We start from the raw sequence: 15367 nt of genomic DNA on the forward strand, positions 1-15367 counted from the left end.
TCCCATGGCAGAAAGACAGGAGAAATGTAAAAGCGTCTTTTAATATAAATATAAATCCATCTGAAGGGCTTCAGGAGAGGACTGTGCCCCACGAGGGATGCCCGGGGAGGGGGGGGAGGTGGGCTCGGCAGGGAGCGCGGGCGCCAGTGCTGGGCCAACGCCTGGGGGACCGACCCGGGGCATCACCTGGGTACCCGCGGGCAGGCAGGGCTAGAGCCGTGGCACCAGCAGCGGCAGGGCCAGCAGGGCCAGGAGACGGGGACGCAGCGGGGTGGCCGAGCCCCGCAGCGTGGCCTGGTTGGTCTCGGCGGCCGGCGAGCCACGGGAGCTGGCCAGGCGTCCCCGGGCGCTGCACAGCTCCTGCAGGTTCCCCTGGAACTGGATCTTGCGGGACTCCTGGCGCAGCGATTCCCAGATGGCGGCCGCTTCCTCGGGGCAGCTCGACAGCACCTCGCTGGCGCAGGCGTGGAAGTCATCCCAGGACCTGGGAAGACGCGCAGGAGTCGGGGAGGGGAACGCTGGTGGCAGGTCACCCGGCCGTCCCAGCACCTCCCACGGGGACACTCACTTGCAGATGGTGTCCAGCTCCTGCGCCTCCTCGCCGCCCTCCTCCCGCTGCCGCCGCACGCTCTGCGCCATGCTGTCCCCGAGGCTGATGAGGCAGCCAGCGAAGCCCTTGTAGATGGTGTCGCACTTCCCCGCCATGCTGACGGGCTCCTGGCTCGCGGCTGCGGGGGAGAGGAGAGACCGAGCTGAGCCCCCACGGAACCCCCTGACAGCCATCGCCTGCCCAGCTCAGGGGCAGGTGTCACCGGGCAGGGGTGACACTGGGCTCCGAAATGTGGCGAGGGGCTGGCACCGTCTTCCACCTCCTGCCGGGCCCCCCGGCATCCTCTCCTCGGGGCGAACCTTCGCTCCTGCCCCGGGAGCGCGCCGTGGCACGCTGTGATGCCCCCGCAAGCGATGCTGCCATTCGCGGCGGGGGAAGAGCGGCGTGTCGGCCGCTTCGCCCCGGGCCTCCCGGGCTCTCCCCGCAGCCATCTGTGCCGGCTCTTATCCCCTCGCAGCAAAGATTAATTTGGGACTACAACAGAAAAATAAGCAAACAAACAAACAAACAAACAAAAGCTGAGGCTCAGCAAGCTGGAGTCCCTGCTCCTACTGCAGGGGGAGAGGTGGGGAAAGGGGGAAGGGGATGGGGAAAAGGGAAAGGGAAAGGGAAAGGGAAAGGGAAAGGGAAAGGGAAAGGGAAAGGGAAAGGGAAAGGGAAAGGGAAAGGGAAAGGGAAAGGGAAAGGGAAAGGGGAAAGAGGAAAGGGGAAAGAGGAAAGGGGGAAGGGCAAGGGAGAAGGGGAAAGGGCAAGGGGAAAGGGGAAAGGGGAAAGGGGAAAGGGGAAAGGGGAAAGGGGAAAGGGGAAAGGGAAGGGGATGAAGAAGGGGAAAGGGGAAAGGGAAGGGAAAAGGGGAAAAGGAAAAGGGAAAAGAGGAAAGGGGAAAGGGGGAAGGGGGAAGGGGAAGGGGGAAAGGGGAAGGGGAAAGGGGGAAGGGAAAAGGGGAAAGGGGAAAGGGGAAAGGGGAAAGGGGAAAGGGGAAAGGGGGAAGGGGGAAGGGGGAAGGGGGAAGGGGAAAGGGAAGGGGACGGGAATGAGGAAGGGGAAAGGGGAAAGGGGAAGGGGGAAGGGGGAAGGGGGAAGGGGGAAGGGCGAAGGGGGAAAGGGGAAGGGGAAAAGGGAAAGGGAAAGGGAAAGGGAAAGGGAAAAGGGAAGGGAAAAGGGAAGGGAAAAGGGAAAGGGGAAAGGGGAAAGGGGAAAGGGGAAAGGGGAAAGGGGAAAGGGGAAAGGGGAAAGGGGAAAGGGGAAAGGGGAAAGGGAAGGGGACGGGGATGAGGAAGGGGAAAGGGGAAAGGGAAAGGAAAAGGGGAAAGGGAAAAGGGAAAAGGGAAAAGGGAAAAGGGAAAAGGGAAAAAGGAAATGGGAAAAAGGAAAAGGGAAAAAGGAAAGGAAAAAGGAAAAAGGAAAAAGGAAAAGGGAAGAGAGGAGAGGGGGGAGGGGGAGTGGGAAAGGGGTAGGGGGAACGGAGAAAGGAGAAACCCAAAAGGAAGAGGTACAAGTGCAAGTCTGGCTGCTTCACCCTGGGAAGCCCCAGTTCCCTCCTCTGCTCTGCAAGGGACACACCACCGGGAGTGGCCCAACCTCGGTGCCAGCCACGGGATGATGGGTGACAGGGTGTCTTGGGGATGACTGTGAGTGCCATCCGCGGCCGGGGAAAGCCCAAAAAGAGCCAGGGTGTGTCTGGATCACAGGGAAATCCTGAGAGGTCGTCTCGGCTCTGTGCTGGGGTCCCGCAGGCACACGTCATGGGAGGCACAAGACTTTCGGAAGTGCCATGCGTGTGCACCTTGGAGCTCTCTAAGCTGAGGATGCTAAAAAGGCGTGAGGACAGTCCCAGAGGGGTCCCCTGTGGGAAGGAGCTCTGAGAAGCAGCAGAAAGTTGCCCGTGGCTGCCAAGGCAGCCAGGATGTCTCCAGGGAGCCGCGCGCCGTGCCGCTGGCATCCCACGCCTGTGCCCCTGGAACAAGGCCCCGAGCAAAGAGGCTGTGGCCGAGACTAACACAGGGGCAAGCCTGAAACCTCGGCCCGTCACAGAGCACAGCGGGTGTTTGCTATGAGGAACCCCCTGACCACATCACTGCTGAGAGTCCCAGATTGATGCCTGCCACGTGGGTCGCAAGTATCACGGGTACCGATGGAGAAAGCGGGATGCGTTGCTCCCCTTTTGACCCAGATGGGCAACAAGCATGCCTCCAACCAGCCCAGGGACACACCGGCTGGTTGGGCCAGCAGATGCCTTCCCTCGGCCACCTGGTCCCTGCCCCAGGCTGGGTTTTGGCCTCCCGGGCTCCTCTAACACCCAGCATGAGCCCTCCCCTCTGCCTGGCCGCCTCGGCACAAGGCTGGGCAGGGCAGCCAGGAAGGAGAAAGCAGGAGGGCAAATCACCTCCCCTACCCCACTGCAAAAACCACGTGGCAAAAAAATGCCTCTGGCTCCGGCAGGACGAGAGCCCCAGGGGAAATGCAGGAGCACCCCAGGGTGCTCCAGAGCATCGCTGGCTCCAAGCGAGCGCCGAGGCAGCCCTTCTGCCTCTGGGGAAGGGCCTGAACCATCCACCCTCCAAGCCCCAAAACTGCCCCAGACTTGGCGGTCCCTGTCCTCCACCCCCTGGGCTCCTGCATCCCTCTTCGGGGCAGGGATGCCACTGGGTACCGCTGCGCCCAGAGCTGGACATTGTCCTCCCTTGGGTCCGGGAGGAGCGGGAGAGCGTGGAGGTGGCACATTGGTGGCGATGAGGTGCAGGATGTGCTGGATGACCGTTCCCCCGGCGGGCAGGATGCCCTCCAGGCCCCGGGTGAAGGAGGGCAGGCAGGGACAGCCATCAGGAGCATGGGGGTGGCGGGCAGGGCTGGCCTGGGACACTGCTCCGGGCTGGAGAGCCGGACCGGAGGAACAACCCTGCCTGAGCAGAGGGACCCCCGGGCAGCGCTGCGAAGCCGCTCTCCTCCTTACCCGCTGGGAGACGGGGCGACGGTGGATGGCTGAGTCTCTGGGGACATCAGCGGGGCTCAGGGCAGCCGGGCACCCCCGGGGACGGAGGGGGTATGGGCAGCGCAGCCGGAGACAGCCGGGGGTCCCGCTCCCACCCGCCTCCAGCCTCCCCCAGCCCCGCCGGGGGACATCCCGGGGATGCCCGAGCCGAGGCCACCGGGCACAACGGGAGGTCCCGGGTCCCCCCTCCCGCGGCGACACTCACCCAAGTGCAGGAGCAGCGGGCACACGACGCCCAGCAGCCGCCAGCAGCCGCAGCCCATGGTGCGGACCCCGCCGCCGCCGCCGTGTGCTCCGCGCCCCGCCGCCGCCGGCAGCCCCGGCCCCGCCGCACCGCCCCCCGCCCGCCCCGCACCGCCCCGGCACCGCCCCCGGCTGAGCCCTCCCGGCCCCCCTCCCCCGGGGCTGGACCCCAGACCACGCCGTCCCGGGAGGGGGAAGAAGCAGCAGGAGGAGATGCTTTTGCTGGGAAAAGCGGAATTAGCGTCGCCTTCCCCAGCACAGCTCCAGGCTGGGGGGGAATGGCTGGAGAGCAGCCCTGGGGAGAGGGATTTGGGGGTGGTGGGGGATGAGAAGCTCACCACGAGCCGCAGTGTGCGCCGGCAGCCCAGAAAGCCCCCGGCACCCCGGGCTGCATCCCCCGCAGCGTGGCCAGCAGGGCGAGGGGGGATTGTGCCCCTCTGCTGCGCTCTGCTCTGGGGAGACCCCCCCGCAGTGCTGCCTCCAGCTCGGGGGGTCCCAACAGCAGAAGGACACGGAGCTGTTGGAGCGGGGCCAGAGGAGGCCCCGGAGATGCTGGGAGGGCTGGAGCCCCTCTGCTGGGAGGACAGGCTGGGAGAGTTGGGGGGGTCAGCCTGGAGAAGAGAAGGCTCCAGGGAGACCTCAGAGCCCCTTCCAGTGTCTAAAGGGGCTCCAGGAGAGCTGGAGAAGGACTCTGGATCAGGGAGGGGAGCCATGGGATGAGGGGGAATGGCTTCAAACTGGAAGAGGTGAGATTTAGATTAGATATCAGGAAGAAACTCTTAGATAAGATATTAGGATGAAATGTTTCACTGTGCGGGCGGTGAGCCGCTGGCTCAGGTTGCCCAGAGAAGCTGTGGCTGCCCCATCCCTGGAGGTGTTCAAGGCCAGGTTGGATGGGGCTTGGAGCAACCTGGGCTGGTGGGAGGTGTCCCTGCCCAGGGCAGGGGGGTGGTACTGGGTGATCTTCAAGGTCCCTTCCAACCTAAACCATTCTACGATCCCTGCCACCAGCAGACCACCACCATCGGTAAAAAGTTCTCCTGGGATGGAAAGACCACTGCACCGGCTGGACTCACACAGGGAAGCTCAAGCAAGAACTCGTGGGGAGATCTGGGAAAGGTATCCCAGCTGGGGCTCCAGCCTGGAGATTGTTTCAACATGCTTCAGGCCTGGTTCTAAAGGCCACACCGTCTCCCTTCCACGGCACAACAAAAGCCAGTCCACGCTTTTTTTTCTCAAAAAGTTGTTTATTGAATTGTTCTTAATGTTATTTCAAAAAAAAAAAAAATTCAAAATTTAGATAAGAAGAAAAACCCTGGTGTAAAATCAAAACTAATGTCTGATCCATGGACATGCTCTGATACACAACAGAACCGATGGCCCCCAGGGGCTCTCGCAGCTTGCTGCTGCTTGACCATCCTGACCCAGAGCACTCTTCAGGTCCCTCCAGAGGCAACGCACCGCCCCCCTGCCCAAACCCGCCTGCCCCACATAGGATGGGCTGGGCACCCCGCTGCGGTGGCAGGGCGGATCTGGAGTTAATGGAACCCCCTTCAAGCTCGGCTGATACCCTCCCAGCTACTCACCCCAACAGGGAGGAGGAGGTTTGAGTCCTTGACTAAGATACGGGTAATAGTTTCTCGTCAATGAGGAGTACGTGTCCTCGGCGGCCCTCTTGCTCGGGGCTCAGCACACACCTCCCTTCTCCTATGCTCACGGCAGCAGACTCCAAACTAAAGGGGTAAGAAATCCACCGGCTTCTGCTGAATGTGACTGGGACTGCCAGCCAGGCCTCAGGGACGGATGGGCAGGTGAAGAGGAGACTTAACTCTCTCAAAAAAAGGCTATTTAGGAAAAATAAGCCAAGTGAGCGTTCAGTGACTATTTGGGACTATACACAGATGGCGTTTGCCTTAGAGACATCACACACATGTTGATAGATTTCCTGGCAAGAGCTCTTAACACAAGCCATACGTGGTTAGTAACTACTGGATCTGCTGGGTGGGCTTCCATGGAGCAGCCCACAAGGTAGCCAGGTCCTCCTAGGTCATGCCAGGGGTGACCAGGCCCTGGAGCATGATCATGAGGCGACGGGCAGGCTTGCTCAGCGTGTTGTGGGGTTCCACCTGGAGGAACTGGAAGAGCTTCTGCCGCACCTGGTTCATGACTGACCCCATGTGGTCTCGGGTGATGGGGTCACTGTGGTCCAGGTGCATCACCGCTTCCTCCAAGTAACTAAAGGAGAGAGCGCAGGATTAGAGCCAAACCAACGTGCAATCCCAATCCGATTCGGTTCATTTCAGCACTGAAGATGCACAATTCTGCTCCCCCACCCACCCAAACTCAGAAAATAAATGGTACTGACTCAGAGCAGAGCCCACCCATCCCTTCTTCAACACGTAAGGGCAGCCCATATATTTTCCAGCCCCCAGTACGTGCAACGCAGCCTGGCTGCCTGAACTGAGCAGGCGCCACAGCAAGCCACAACCCCCCCCCGCAGTGCTGGAGGTGGCCATGCCTGGTCACAGCTCTGCAGATATTTTCTTTGGTGCCTTTTTAGCGTAAGCAGAATTAGTCACTTATTAGACAGTGAAAATCCTCAGCAGTGAAGCTTACTTCATGTAGGGATATATTTACGGTCATCTTCCAATATGGCTATCAAGGAAGGAGTGGGGGAAGAGCAAGGTTTTTACCAACAGGTTGTGCTGAAGTTCAGACGAGCCACAAACTTTCCCACCACAGCCCGAGAGAAAAGCAACGCAGTCACTGCCAAAGGTTTTCACTAACAGGCCAGCCTGAACTCAACAGCAGTAGCTTCAACTCCAATTACCAGCTCTTCTGTAACTTAGAGCTCCTCTTCAGTTTTTCTAGCTTGCTTTATCCCTACTGTAAACTTGAGTTAAAAATCTTAATTTTAGTCATTTTCCATACAAGCCAGGCAAAACCTGCCGGTATCTTAACAAGTTAGGGTTTTTTTAGGGCAGATAACAGGGTTTTGACTCACTCGCTAAAAACGTTCATGGCAAGTATCAGCACAGTCGCTATTTTGTCACACGAGCTTTGCTTAGAACATCTCACAGACATTACTTCCAGCAGCTCCTGCTGCCACCTCCCACTGAACCTGTCTGGCAGTCACGATGAGAAACTGCCCACACCAAGTCCAGAGACGGGTTAAGGATTGAGGACAGAGCAAAGCTGCTCTGGATATTGACCTATCCAGGAAACATGGTGCCATCCCTCCTTCTAACCCCACAGGGGAACTGTTCCTCGGTTAAAGGAGATTCCTGCACACACCACATATAATATTTACCGACTACAATCCAGAAGGTAACAGCACCTACAGCTGGGTACCCTTTCTACTACTACCTCTGGGCAACAAAACTTTCTGTGGCAACGCCTACATCTTTTTCAAGTCATTACCGGTTGTTCGCATGCCAGTAACGAGCTACAGAAGTTCCAACCTTCATCGAAGCACCACCTTCTGCTTCCCGGCAGTGAATTTAAAGCCAGAGCCAGGAATCGCTCTGCATAGGTTCAGACCCGGCGCTCTGATCATACTCACTTCAGCTTCAGTTCTGTACGAGTACCCAAATCTGAGGAGAGCTGCTGAATGAGAGAGAGCAGCACCGGCTGGGACAGCGGGCAGGGATGCTGTCCAAATACTTGCTGAGTATCCACAGTCTCACAGACGTACAGGACCAGGTTGAGATCAGCTGCTGTCAGAGCCTGCAGGGAAGACACAGCTAGAAACGCAGAGGAAACGACAGGCAGGCGAGGGACACAGGACAGGGCACATGACAGCCCTCTTGCCTTGGGGCAGCTCAATGGCTCCACCAGCCTCCTCTAGGAGTAGAATTCACTGCAAACCCTGCTGCCCACGCAAGCAGGACTGTGTTCAGGCTCTCGGTCTATGCTCAGAGGACACCTGTGTCTGTTCTAAGCGGAACAGAGCACAACCGGACAGAGGGGAGCAGGTTACAGCACGGAGCAGGGCCAGGTTTGCATCCCCTGCCAGCCCAAGGCCACGGCGTTGTGATTATTCTCACAGGAGTTTGTCTGCAGCAGCTCAAATGGATCTGCCTACATATTCAAAGGCAAGGCAAGGGCAGGCTCCAGCTGGTAGATCTGCCTGGAGAGGCTTATGAAGCTCTTCAGGGGTGCACCACGCGCCACCGCTGATGGCAAAACACTCTGTCTCGCTGGAGCGCTGACACTGTGCTCCGAAGGCACGGAGACTCAAGGAGGAACTTAACTGCCACCAAATCAAGGAACTCGCACGGCTCTGGCTTGACCTGCACATGAATGCAACTGCAGCCCTCGAGCAGCCCACAGGTCTCCTCAGCCAACTCCTGGGTAAGTTTTTGTGGGACTACATCCCCACCTCAAGGAGCCCTTTTCCCCCTCGACTCCATGGCCCTACAAGCAGCCATGCCCACTGCCAGGAAGCCCAGGTACCTGCTGGAAAGCTTGGTTGAGGTGTCCCTGCTGGAGCAGCTGAAGGATGTGAGTTTGCTGCGATTGGAAATCCAAGTGAGCAGAGGGGATCGGAGTGCCGGCCGCCGAGCGCATTGCCTGGACGATGCTCGAGGTGACGGCTGCTTGTTGCTCCTTCATAGCTAGGCTCACTTCTCCTTTAATGACTCTCTGCACCTGGGCCAAAATAGACTCCTGCATGCTGAAAAAAAAAAAACAACAAACAAACCCAAAGGCATCTCTGAAAATGAAGAGCTGAGGGACTATATTGCACAAAGCTCGTACCGGCGAGAAAGCACAGGCTTGCTTGCTTATTGTAGCGCGGCTCCCGAAGGGTTAATACAAATCGCTGTGAGGCATAGGCATCGGAAACATGCTGCTGCGCAAGGTAGCTGTGGCCAACAACCCAATGTCCCAGCGTGCATGCAGAAGATGCTGGGATTCTGCGCAGGGAAAGTGATATTTCGGGGAACTGTGTCTCTTATCACACAGTGTTTTAAATCTTTAATGTCTCCGGCCGAGAAGCAAGGCTACCAAGCTCTAGGTTCCTCCCCGAACGGGCCCAGCTTTCTACATCACATCTGTCAGATGCAATTTCCCAGCCTGCACATGACACCTTTAGAATGAGAACGCACTTCCACTGAGCCTGTGACTTCTCCGCAGAAGCCCAGTTCACAGCGCAGGCTCCACGGCTGCGCATTACAGCTTTTGCCCAAGGGTGGGATCCTCTCCCCTCTTACAAAGGGTAGAAAGCATCGAACCTGCTCTACTGCAGCACCTCCCGGGAGCAAGCACAGCCCATGCAATGAGAATTTCATCTGGAAGCCTTCCTGGCAAGTCTGGTTTGCATCGAAGACCCCAGTGCGCTCTGACATATGTTTCTAGTGGCTTAAAATAGACAGGGGCATTCTGCCCCGCAGGTGACCACCCGCCAATGTTAATGACTGCAACCTGCCACCAGCTTCCTGGCGTGAATGTGCTGAAGGCACCGCCAGGATCATATCTTGAAACCAGGATGGCCAAGCAGAGCAGTTGGGAGGACAGAGTAGCCTGCAGAAACTGTTGGTATGCCTGAGGACACAGCATTGAGTAGAAAAGCCTTCAAAAGACCTGTTCTGAAATGGCCTTCAGGAAGTGTTCAGACTTGAGTGTGCTTATGGGCTGCCTTAGGTCCTTCTGCCGGCCAACATGCACAAGGGACCCTGTGAAAAGCAGGCCCTGAGCTCCCACACGCAGCAGCAATACAGTTGGTTGTTAGAAACCTTCTGGGGCCTTCACTTTGTGCTGTACAGGGCAACAGTTGCACCAGCCCACATGCTTTGTCATACTGTGCACCGAGGCAACAAGCAGCCCTACAGAGGCTTGTTTCCACACTTAAGCAGGGAGAGGTTTTTGTTAGGCACACGTATACCTCTCACTGACATCTCTTTCCACGAGTCCAGCTGCCAACTTACTTGCCCACGATAATATGCAGCTGATGCTGCACCTCAGCATGGACGCTGGCTGCGACAGTAGCCGCCAGCTGCTCGGTGGTGCTCTGGAAGGTGCCGATGAGCTGTCGAAGCTGATTGAGCAGCGGGTCCCGGACCTCCTGTTCTCGTACCTTCTTGTTCTTCAAGTGAGTCTCAAGCTGTTGGATATCTGCAACAACCAGAGAGGAAGACGTTTGTGCCGTGGGTACGTGCGGAGACCATCAGGGCAGGAATCCAGCTGCCAGGCTCTACGCGTTCTCCAGCAGAAGCAATTATTGAGCCAGCGTATGAGCACGGGAGAGAGGGGAGAATACACAAGCCTTGTTTTGGGCTCTGTTACACTAACCTAGAAACCCCGCTTCCAGCCTCCCCATCACGCAGGATTACATGATACAGCAACAAAGCCACGAGTTCTCTTGCGACAGACCTTTACAGGCACTGGTTGTTCAGGGCAAGATAAAGGTGGGAGTGAGGGTATTTTATTTCATACACAGTGCAAGTTGTGATCTGCATTAGTAATGGAGTTCAATGCCAATGAAGAAAGAGGAAGAACATTTCTGACACCCCCCCCCAAAAAAAAGTGTCTGCAGAGATCAAAAAGCTGTATTTCACAATATTTTATGAACTGATCTGATCAAAAGGGAGAAGAATACAGGCTCTGTTTACTTGTGGGAGACTTGTGAGGAAAACAGAAGAGTGTAAAATAAACAGCAGCTGGAGACACTGCAGATTTACAAACAACAGAAGTCGCTGTGCCAGCACCAGCCAACTTCAGGCCTCCTCAGGAATCAGCTCTGCAGAGTGATACCTGCCTGGCCTCCCAGAAGGCCAAGGAACTGGATCCTACGCCTGAGAACAGGAAAGATCTTCTCCAGTGCATCAGCGTACAATTTTCCTTACTTCAGAGTTTTCTTTTTTCCAGCCTGACCATGTTTACACCGTCCGGCCACTATTTAACCTCTGATCATCCCCGTACCATTCTCTAAACCTCCCCAAATTCCATTACCCCTCTGAGATGAGGGCCGAGCAGCAGGACTATCACCCTCTCCATACATCATCTTCCTGATGCCAGCATGGGGTAATGCCACAGCTGGGCTTTTCTACTCACTAGATGAAGTCACAGATTGACAGAATGAGGCTATGGGTTTCGCTGCACGGGCTGCAAAGACCAGAGGTGAATATCTGTTCTTACAGCACTACCCACAAAAATCTCCTCACTCCCACTTCCCTTTCCCAAGTGCAAAACACAGCATGCAGATGGGCTGAGAGGTTAAACAGTCACCCGCAAAACCCTGAAAGGCAAAGCCATAAGAAAAGGCCAACTTGTTGTCAGCCACTAATGCAAATACGCTGTGCAGAGACAACTCAAGAGAAGAAAACCCACTCACATTCCTGCGTGCCCTGCTTGAAGGTGTCATTGATTTGCTGGAACATGGACTGGCAGCTCTTCTCGAAGGCTGGCAACACGACACTCTGAAATGCTTCCCTGTACGCTGACTGGATCGGCCCCTGCAGGGTATCGGCCGTTGCCCTCACGATGGTATCTGTAAGGTTCTTACAAGCACACACACAAGAGATTTCAGAAAAATCGACAACAGCCCGCTGCAAGACGAAGATGTGAACAAAACTGTAGGTCCCTGCAAGACACCCACACCAGGTAAGGACAGCCCAGTGTCGGAAGCGTGTATTCCCTCAGCTCTTTCCACTGACCAGGCTGCACCATGGCCACAGCAGGCAGGGCGCCCGCTTGCTGAGGGGCTGCCCGAGAGCTTCACCGTTTCCCTGTAGTTCAGCTGTAGAGCAAGGGAAGGTGGCAGAGTCAGGCATGGCTCCTTTCCCCTTCCTCTGCTTCCCTCCCACAATCCACCAGTCCCTGCCAGGGTGAGTAACAAGCTTCTGCTCCCTAAATAATGTAGAAACGGAGAACAGAGCGGAGAGCAGAAGAGCCAGTCAAACTTTCACCACTTGGCTGATCGAGATGGCCCTAAAACCACTGCTGCAGTGAGAATCTCTACTCTAGTGGAAAACGAACAACTTGGTAATTAAAAGAAAGGGCTAATGAGACAAAGTGGATAGGGGAGTACACAACAAGCTCGCTCTCCTCATAAGACCATGAAATAACTTTGACGACTGGCAGCTATACTGACCTCACCTGGAGACAGAGGTGAGGGGAAGAGGTATGAGGAGTCATTACCCAGGCAGGTGACAACTCAATGTCCCCAGGAAAAGCTACAGTCCGGTTCTCCTTACCTTTGATTTCACTAGCTTGGTGATACTCTCTTTCAGTGTCCCCTCAACAGCAGTGAGCTTGGCGGCAATAGTGTTACTTAGCTGGCCAGCGATAGGGTCCACGCTCTTGGAAATGCCTGGGCACAACACAAACATGTCAAAGTTTCAGCTTTAAGCCTAGAGTCACACTTCAAAACCCAAAAAAGAAAATTGAGTCAAACTTTTCTTGGCTGTAACACAGCAAGGGGCAATAACCACAAGCTCTGACTTGGGAAGCTAAGGTTCGACATTAGGAGAAACATTTTGCCAGGAAGGTGGTACAGCTCTGGAAGTCACCAGAGAGGCTGTGGAATCTCCAACCTTGAAGGTTTTCAAGACTTGCCCATACAAAGTCACAACTGACCTGATTTAGAATAGCAGGTAGCCCTGCTTCAAGCAGAATGGTGGACACTAATGGCTGCAGAAGGCTTTCCCACCTGCATTTCTTTGAACATTTCCTTACATGGATGGTGCCAGTGGGTCAAGGAAGGGGAAAGACAAGTTTAAGTTTACTCCAGCCAAGTCTGAACATTTCCAAACTCATTAGCCTCTTTTGCTTTCCTCCACCGAACAGACTCCAGAAACTTTATGGATTATAACGGAAGGTCAGACCACGCTCTCTGGAAAGACAGCCCCTCCAGGAGCCTCATACTCCTTCCAAACCACAACTCCTCTTCTCAGATTACAGTGGGGCCCACAACAGTTTAAAGCGCAACGACTAGACTAGTCTTCACGTAACCTAACTCCTACTTCATATAGCGCCAACACTTTTACGCAGCCTGCTTTCAATCCTGACGGGGCTAACTGCAGGAATCCACCTTCAAAACCTAGGCAGCACCACTCACACTGGGGCACGGTCTTCTTCATCTCCTCGCGAATGGTCCTCTCCAGACGGTTACACACAGCAGTGGAAAGGGACTGGGAGAGCTGCTGAGACAGATGCTCCTGGAGCTGCCCGTTGCGCTGCTGTCCTTCTGTCAGCGCTCGGTCTAGTCTTCTCTCTTATGAGAACGCACATTAAGGAGCACAAACAACAGATTTCCTCTCTACCCTCAACATTCCTGTCCACAAAGATGGACACTAGCCTCACCTCCAGGTGCTCAGTGAGAGCCAATTTGCAGCTCTGGTGAAAGAGAGGTCTACATAACATTGCTGATGTGTTCCTGTAAACAACAGGGTGCTCTTAAACAAATGATCAGGGTGAGAGAAGAACTCTGGAAGGCACGGTAGAAAAGCCAAACAGCTAAAAGAAGCTCGACAGCAGTGTTTCCTACATATTGCAGGTTAACTTAGCTGTCCTGTAGGCAGCTGAGTCCCAGATAGCCACTCGCTCACTCCTCTGCAGCGGGACGGGGGAGAGAACAGGAAGGGTAAAAGTGAGAAAGCTCATGGGTTGAGATATAAAGACAGTTTAATCGATAAAGCAAAAGCTGCACACGCAAGCCAAGCAGAATAAGGAACTCTTTCACTACCTCCCATGGGCTGGCAGGTGTTCAGCCATCCCCAGGAAAGCAGGGCTCCATCATGAGTTAACAGTGACTTGGGAAGACAAATGCCATCACTCTGAACATCCCCCCCACCTTCCTCCTCCTTTCCCCCAGCTTTATATTGCTGAGCACAATGTCATATGGTATGGGATACCCCTTTGGTCCACTGTCCCCTCCCTGCTTTTTGCCCACCCCCAGCCTGCTCGCTGGTGGAGCAGTGCAAGAGACAGAGGCAGCCTTGACAGGGTTTAGCAATAGCATAAAAACCATCAGCGTGTTATCAACATTGTTCTGGTCACAAATCCCAAACGTACCACCACACAAGTTGCTATGAAGAAAATTAACTCCATCTCAGCCAAAACCACCACAGAAACCACAAAGCCCAACATGCATAAAAAGCAAATGGGTAAAAACATTTCTACAGGATGGAATTGGTGGACATAAGCGATATAGCGCATGGGAGCAAACCCAGGCTTAATAAAACCTCACCATACCTCCTGAAGTAATCAAGCTCTCTGAAAGAGACAACACACAAACACCGAGATGCATCTTAAAAAAAAAAAACCAAAAAAAAAACCACAAACACAACAAAACAAAACAAACCCAAACAAACAAAAACCCCAACAAAACAAACAGCGAAAAGACAATTCAGCTGCTGACAAAATTCAGGGCAGATATGAAGTTGTGCAGATAGGGAAAAGTTATTCTAATATTACAATATAGCTCTAGACTCCCTAGTTCAGTAGAAAGCTATCTGAATTATCTATGAAAATATCAGCTTGGTGGTCAAAAAGGAAAATCCAAGACTAATTAATAGAGAAAACAGAAATCATTGTCATGTCATAGAAGAGTGGTTTCGGACCTGAAACAGGCTAGACCTCCTCGGTTTGGGGAACATGACCAAATTCAGTCCCACAAAAGATGTACAGGAACTGACTACTTGCGATACAATAAAAATAACTGGATGCCAGGTTGGAAGACACCAGAAGAATGGACTTTTCAGACAACACACATAGGACCTGTGGACCACCAGGTTTACGTATGGGTGCAGACAAGATAATTCTGTATTCAGCTATGCAGTACGGCAGTCTCATGCTATTTCAGGTGCAAATACTGACTTGCCTTAAGGAGGAAAGGATCATCCCCTAATTACTCTTGTGCAACTGGCCACTGCCTGATGCAGAATAATGTATTAGGCACACCTCTAGTCTACTCCAACGTTTCAGCTCTTATGGTCTTAACGAGTAACTAGACAATTTAGTAGCATGGAGAAAGTATCAGTTCTTCTCCGTTCTATTTTTGAGTTTCTTGTCTTTAGAAAGGGACTGAGAGGAACTGAAATAGTTACGCTGGAGTCAGGCAATTTTACCGCACCTATGGCCCACGCTGCCAAGAGCCTTGAACTTTCTCAGCTTTCCACGTCTCTAGTCTGCCCGCAGCCTTCCACTCCTTAAGTCCCATGCAACACTTGCAAACAAGGATACGTTCCTGCTCCTGCTGGGAGTCGATCACCCTCTCCACATGGCCCATAAGGGAGCTCTGAATGGCATCAAGGTGATCCGTGAGTCTCTGCAGCAGCTCCATCTGATTCTGACGCAGCTCAGAGAGCTCCCGCTGTTGGCTCCTCAATATGCACATCAGCTCATCCTGGAACTCTGGTGTCACCTATACATGGAGAGGACAAACATTCATTTCTAACAGGATCGGAGGTCAGTAAAGCTTTCTGCTAGGCATTAAGTCAATCCCTGTGACTAGGACTGAAGCATAACACACAAAGCAGAAAACAGGGCCAGCTTAATGCTTATTTTTAAGACTTTTGTCC

General features: G+C 54.5%; 2 protein-coding genes across 2 annotated transcripts in view; both read right to left on the reverse strand.

Moving 5' to 3' along the window:
- Positions 1-210: 210 nt before the first annotated feature.
- NRN1L (neuritin 1 like) lies at positions 211-3865 on the reverse strand (the record flags this gene model as incomplete). The annotated part of the gene is made up of 3 exons (XM_082489168.1): positions 211-484; positions 569-728; positions 3808-3865. 3 exons carry the CDS (start codon positions 3863-3865, stop codon positions 211-213), a joined length of 492 nt encoding a protein of 163 aa, XP_082345294.1.
- A 1214-nt stretch (positions 3866-5079) lies between these two features.
- Positions 5080-15367, reverse strand: part of EDC4 (enhancer of mRNA decapping 4) — a gene marked incomplete at its 5' end in the record, with an annotated part of 37966 nt that continues 27678 nt past the window's right edge. The window contains 8 exons of the mRNA XM_082489231.1: positions 5080-6080; positions 7408-7571; positions 8301-8520; positions 9773-9959; positions 11179-11344; positions 12041-12156; positions 12904-13059; positions 15030-15210. Coding sequence (XP_082345357.1) covers positions 5888-6080; positions 7408-7571; positions 8301-8520; positions 9773-9959; positions 11179-11344; positions 12041-12156; positions 12904-13059; positions 15030-15210 — 1383 coding nt within the window. The 3' untranslated portion in view covers positions 5080-5887. The remainder of the gene's footprint in view (positions 6081-7407; positions 7572-8300; positions 8521-9772; positions 9960-11178; positions 11345-12040; positions 12157-12903; positions 13060-15029; positions 15211-15367) is intronic.

Source organism: Vanellus vanellus (assembly GCF_965231255.1).
Source record: "Vanellus vanellus genome assembly, chromosome: 12".
Classification (NCBI taxonomy): domain Eukaryota; kingdom Metazoa; phylum Chordata; class Aves; order Charadriiformes; family Charadriidae; genus Vanellus; species Vanellus vanellus.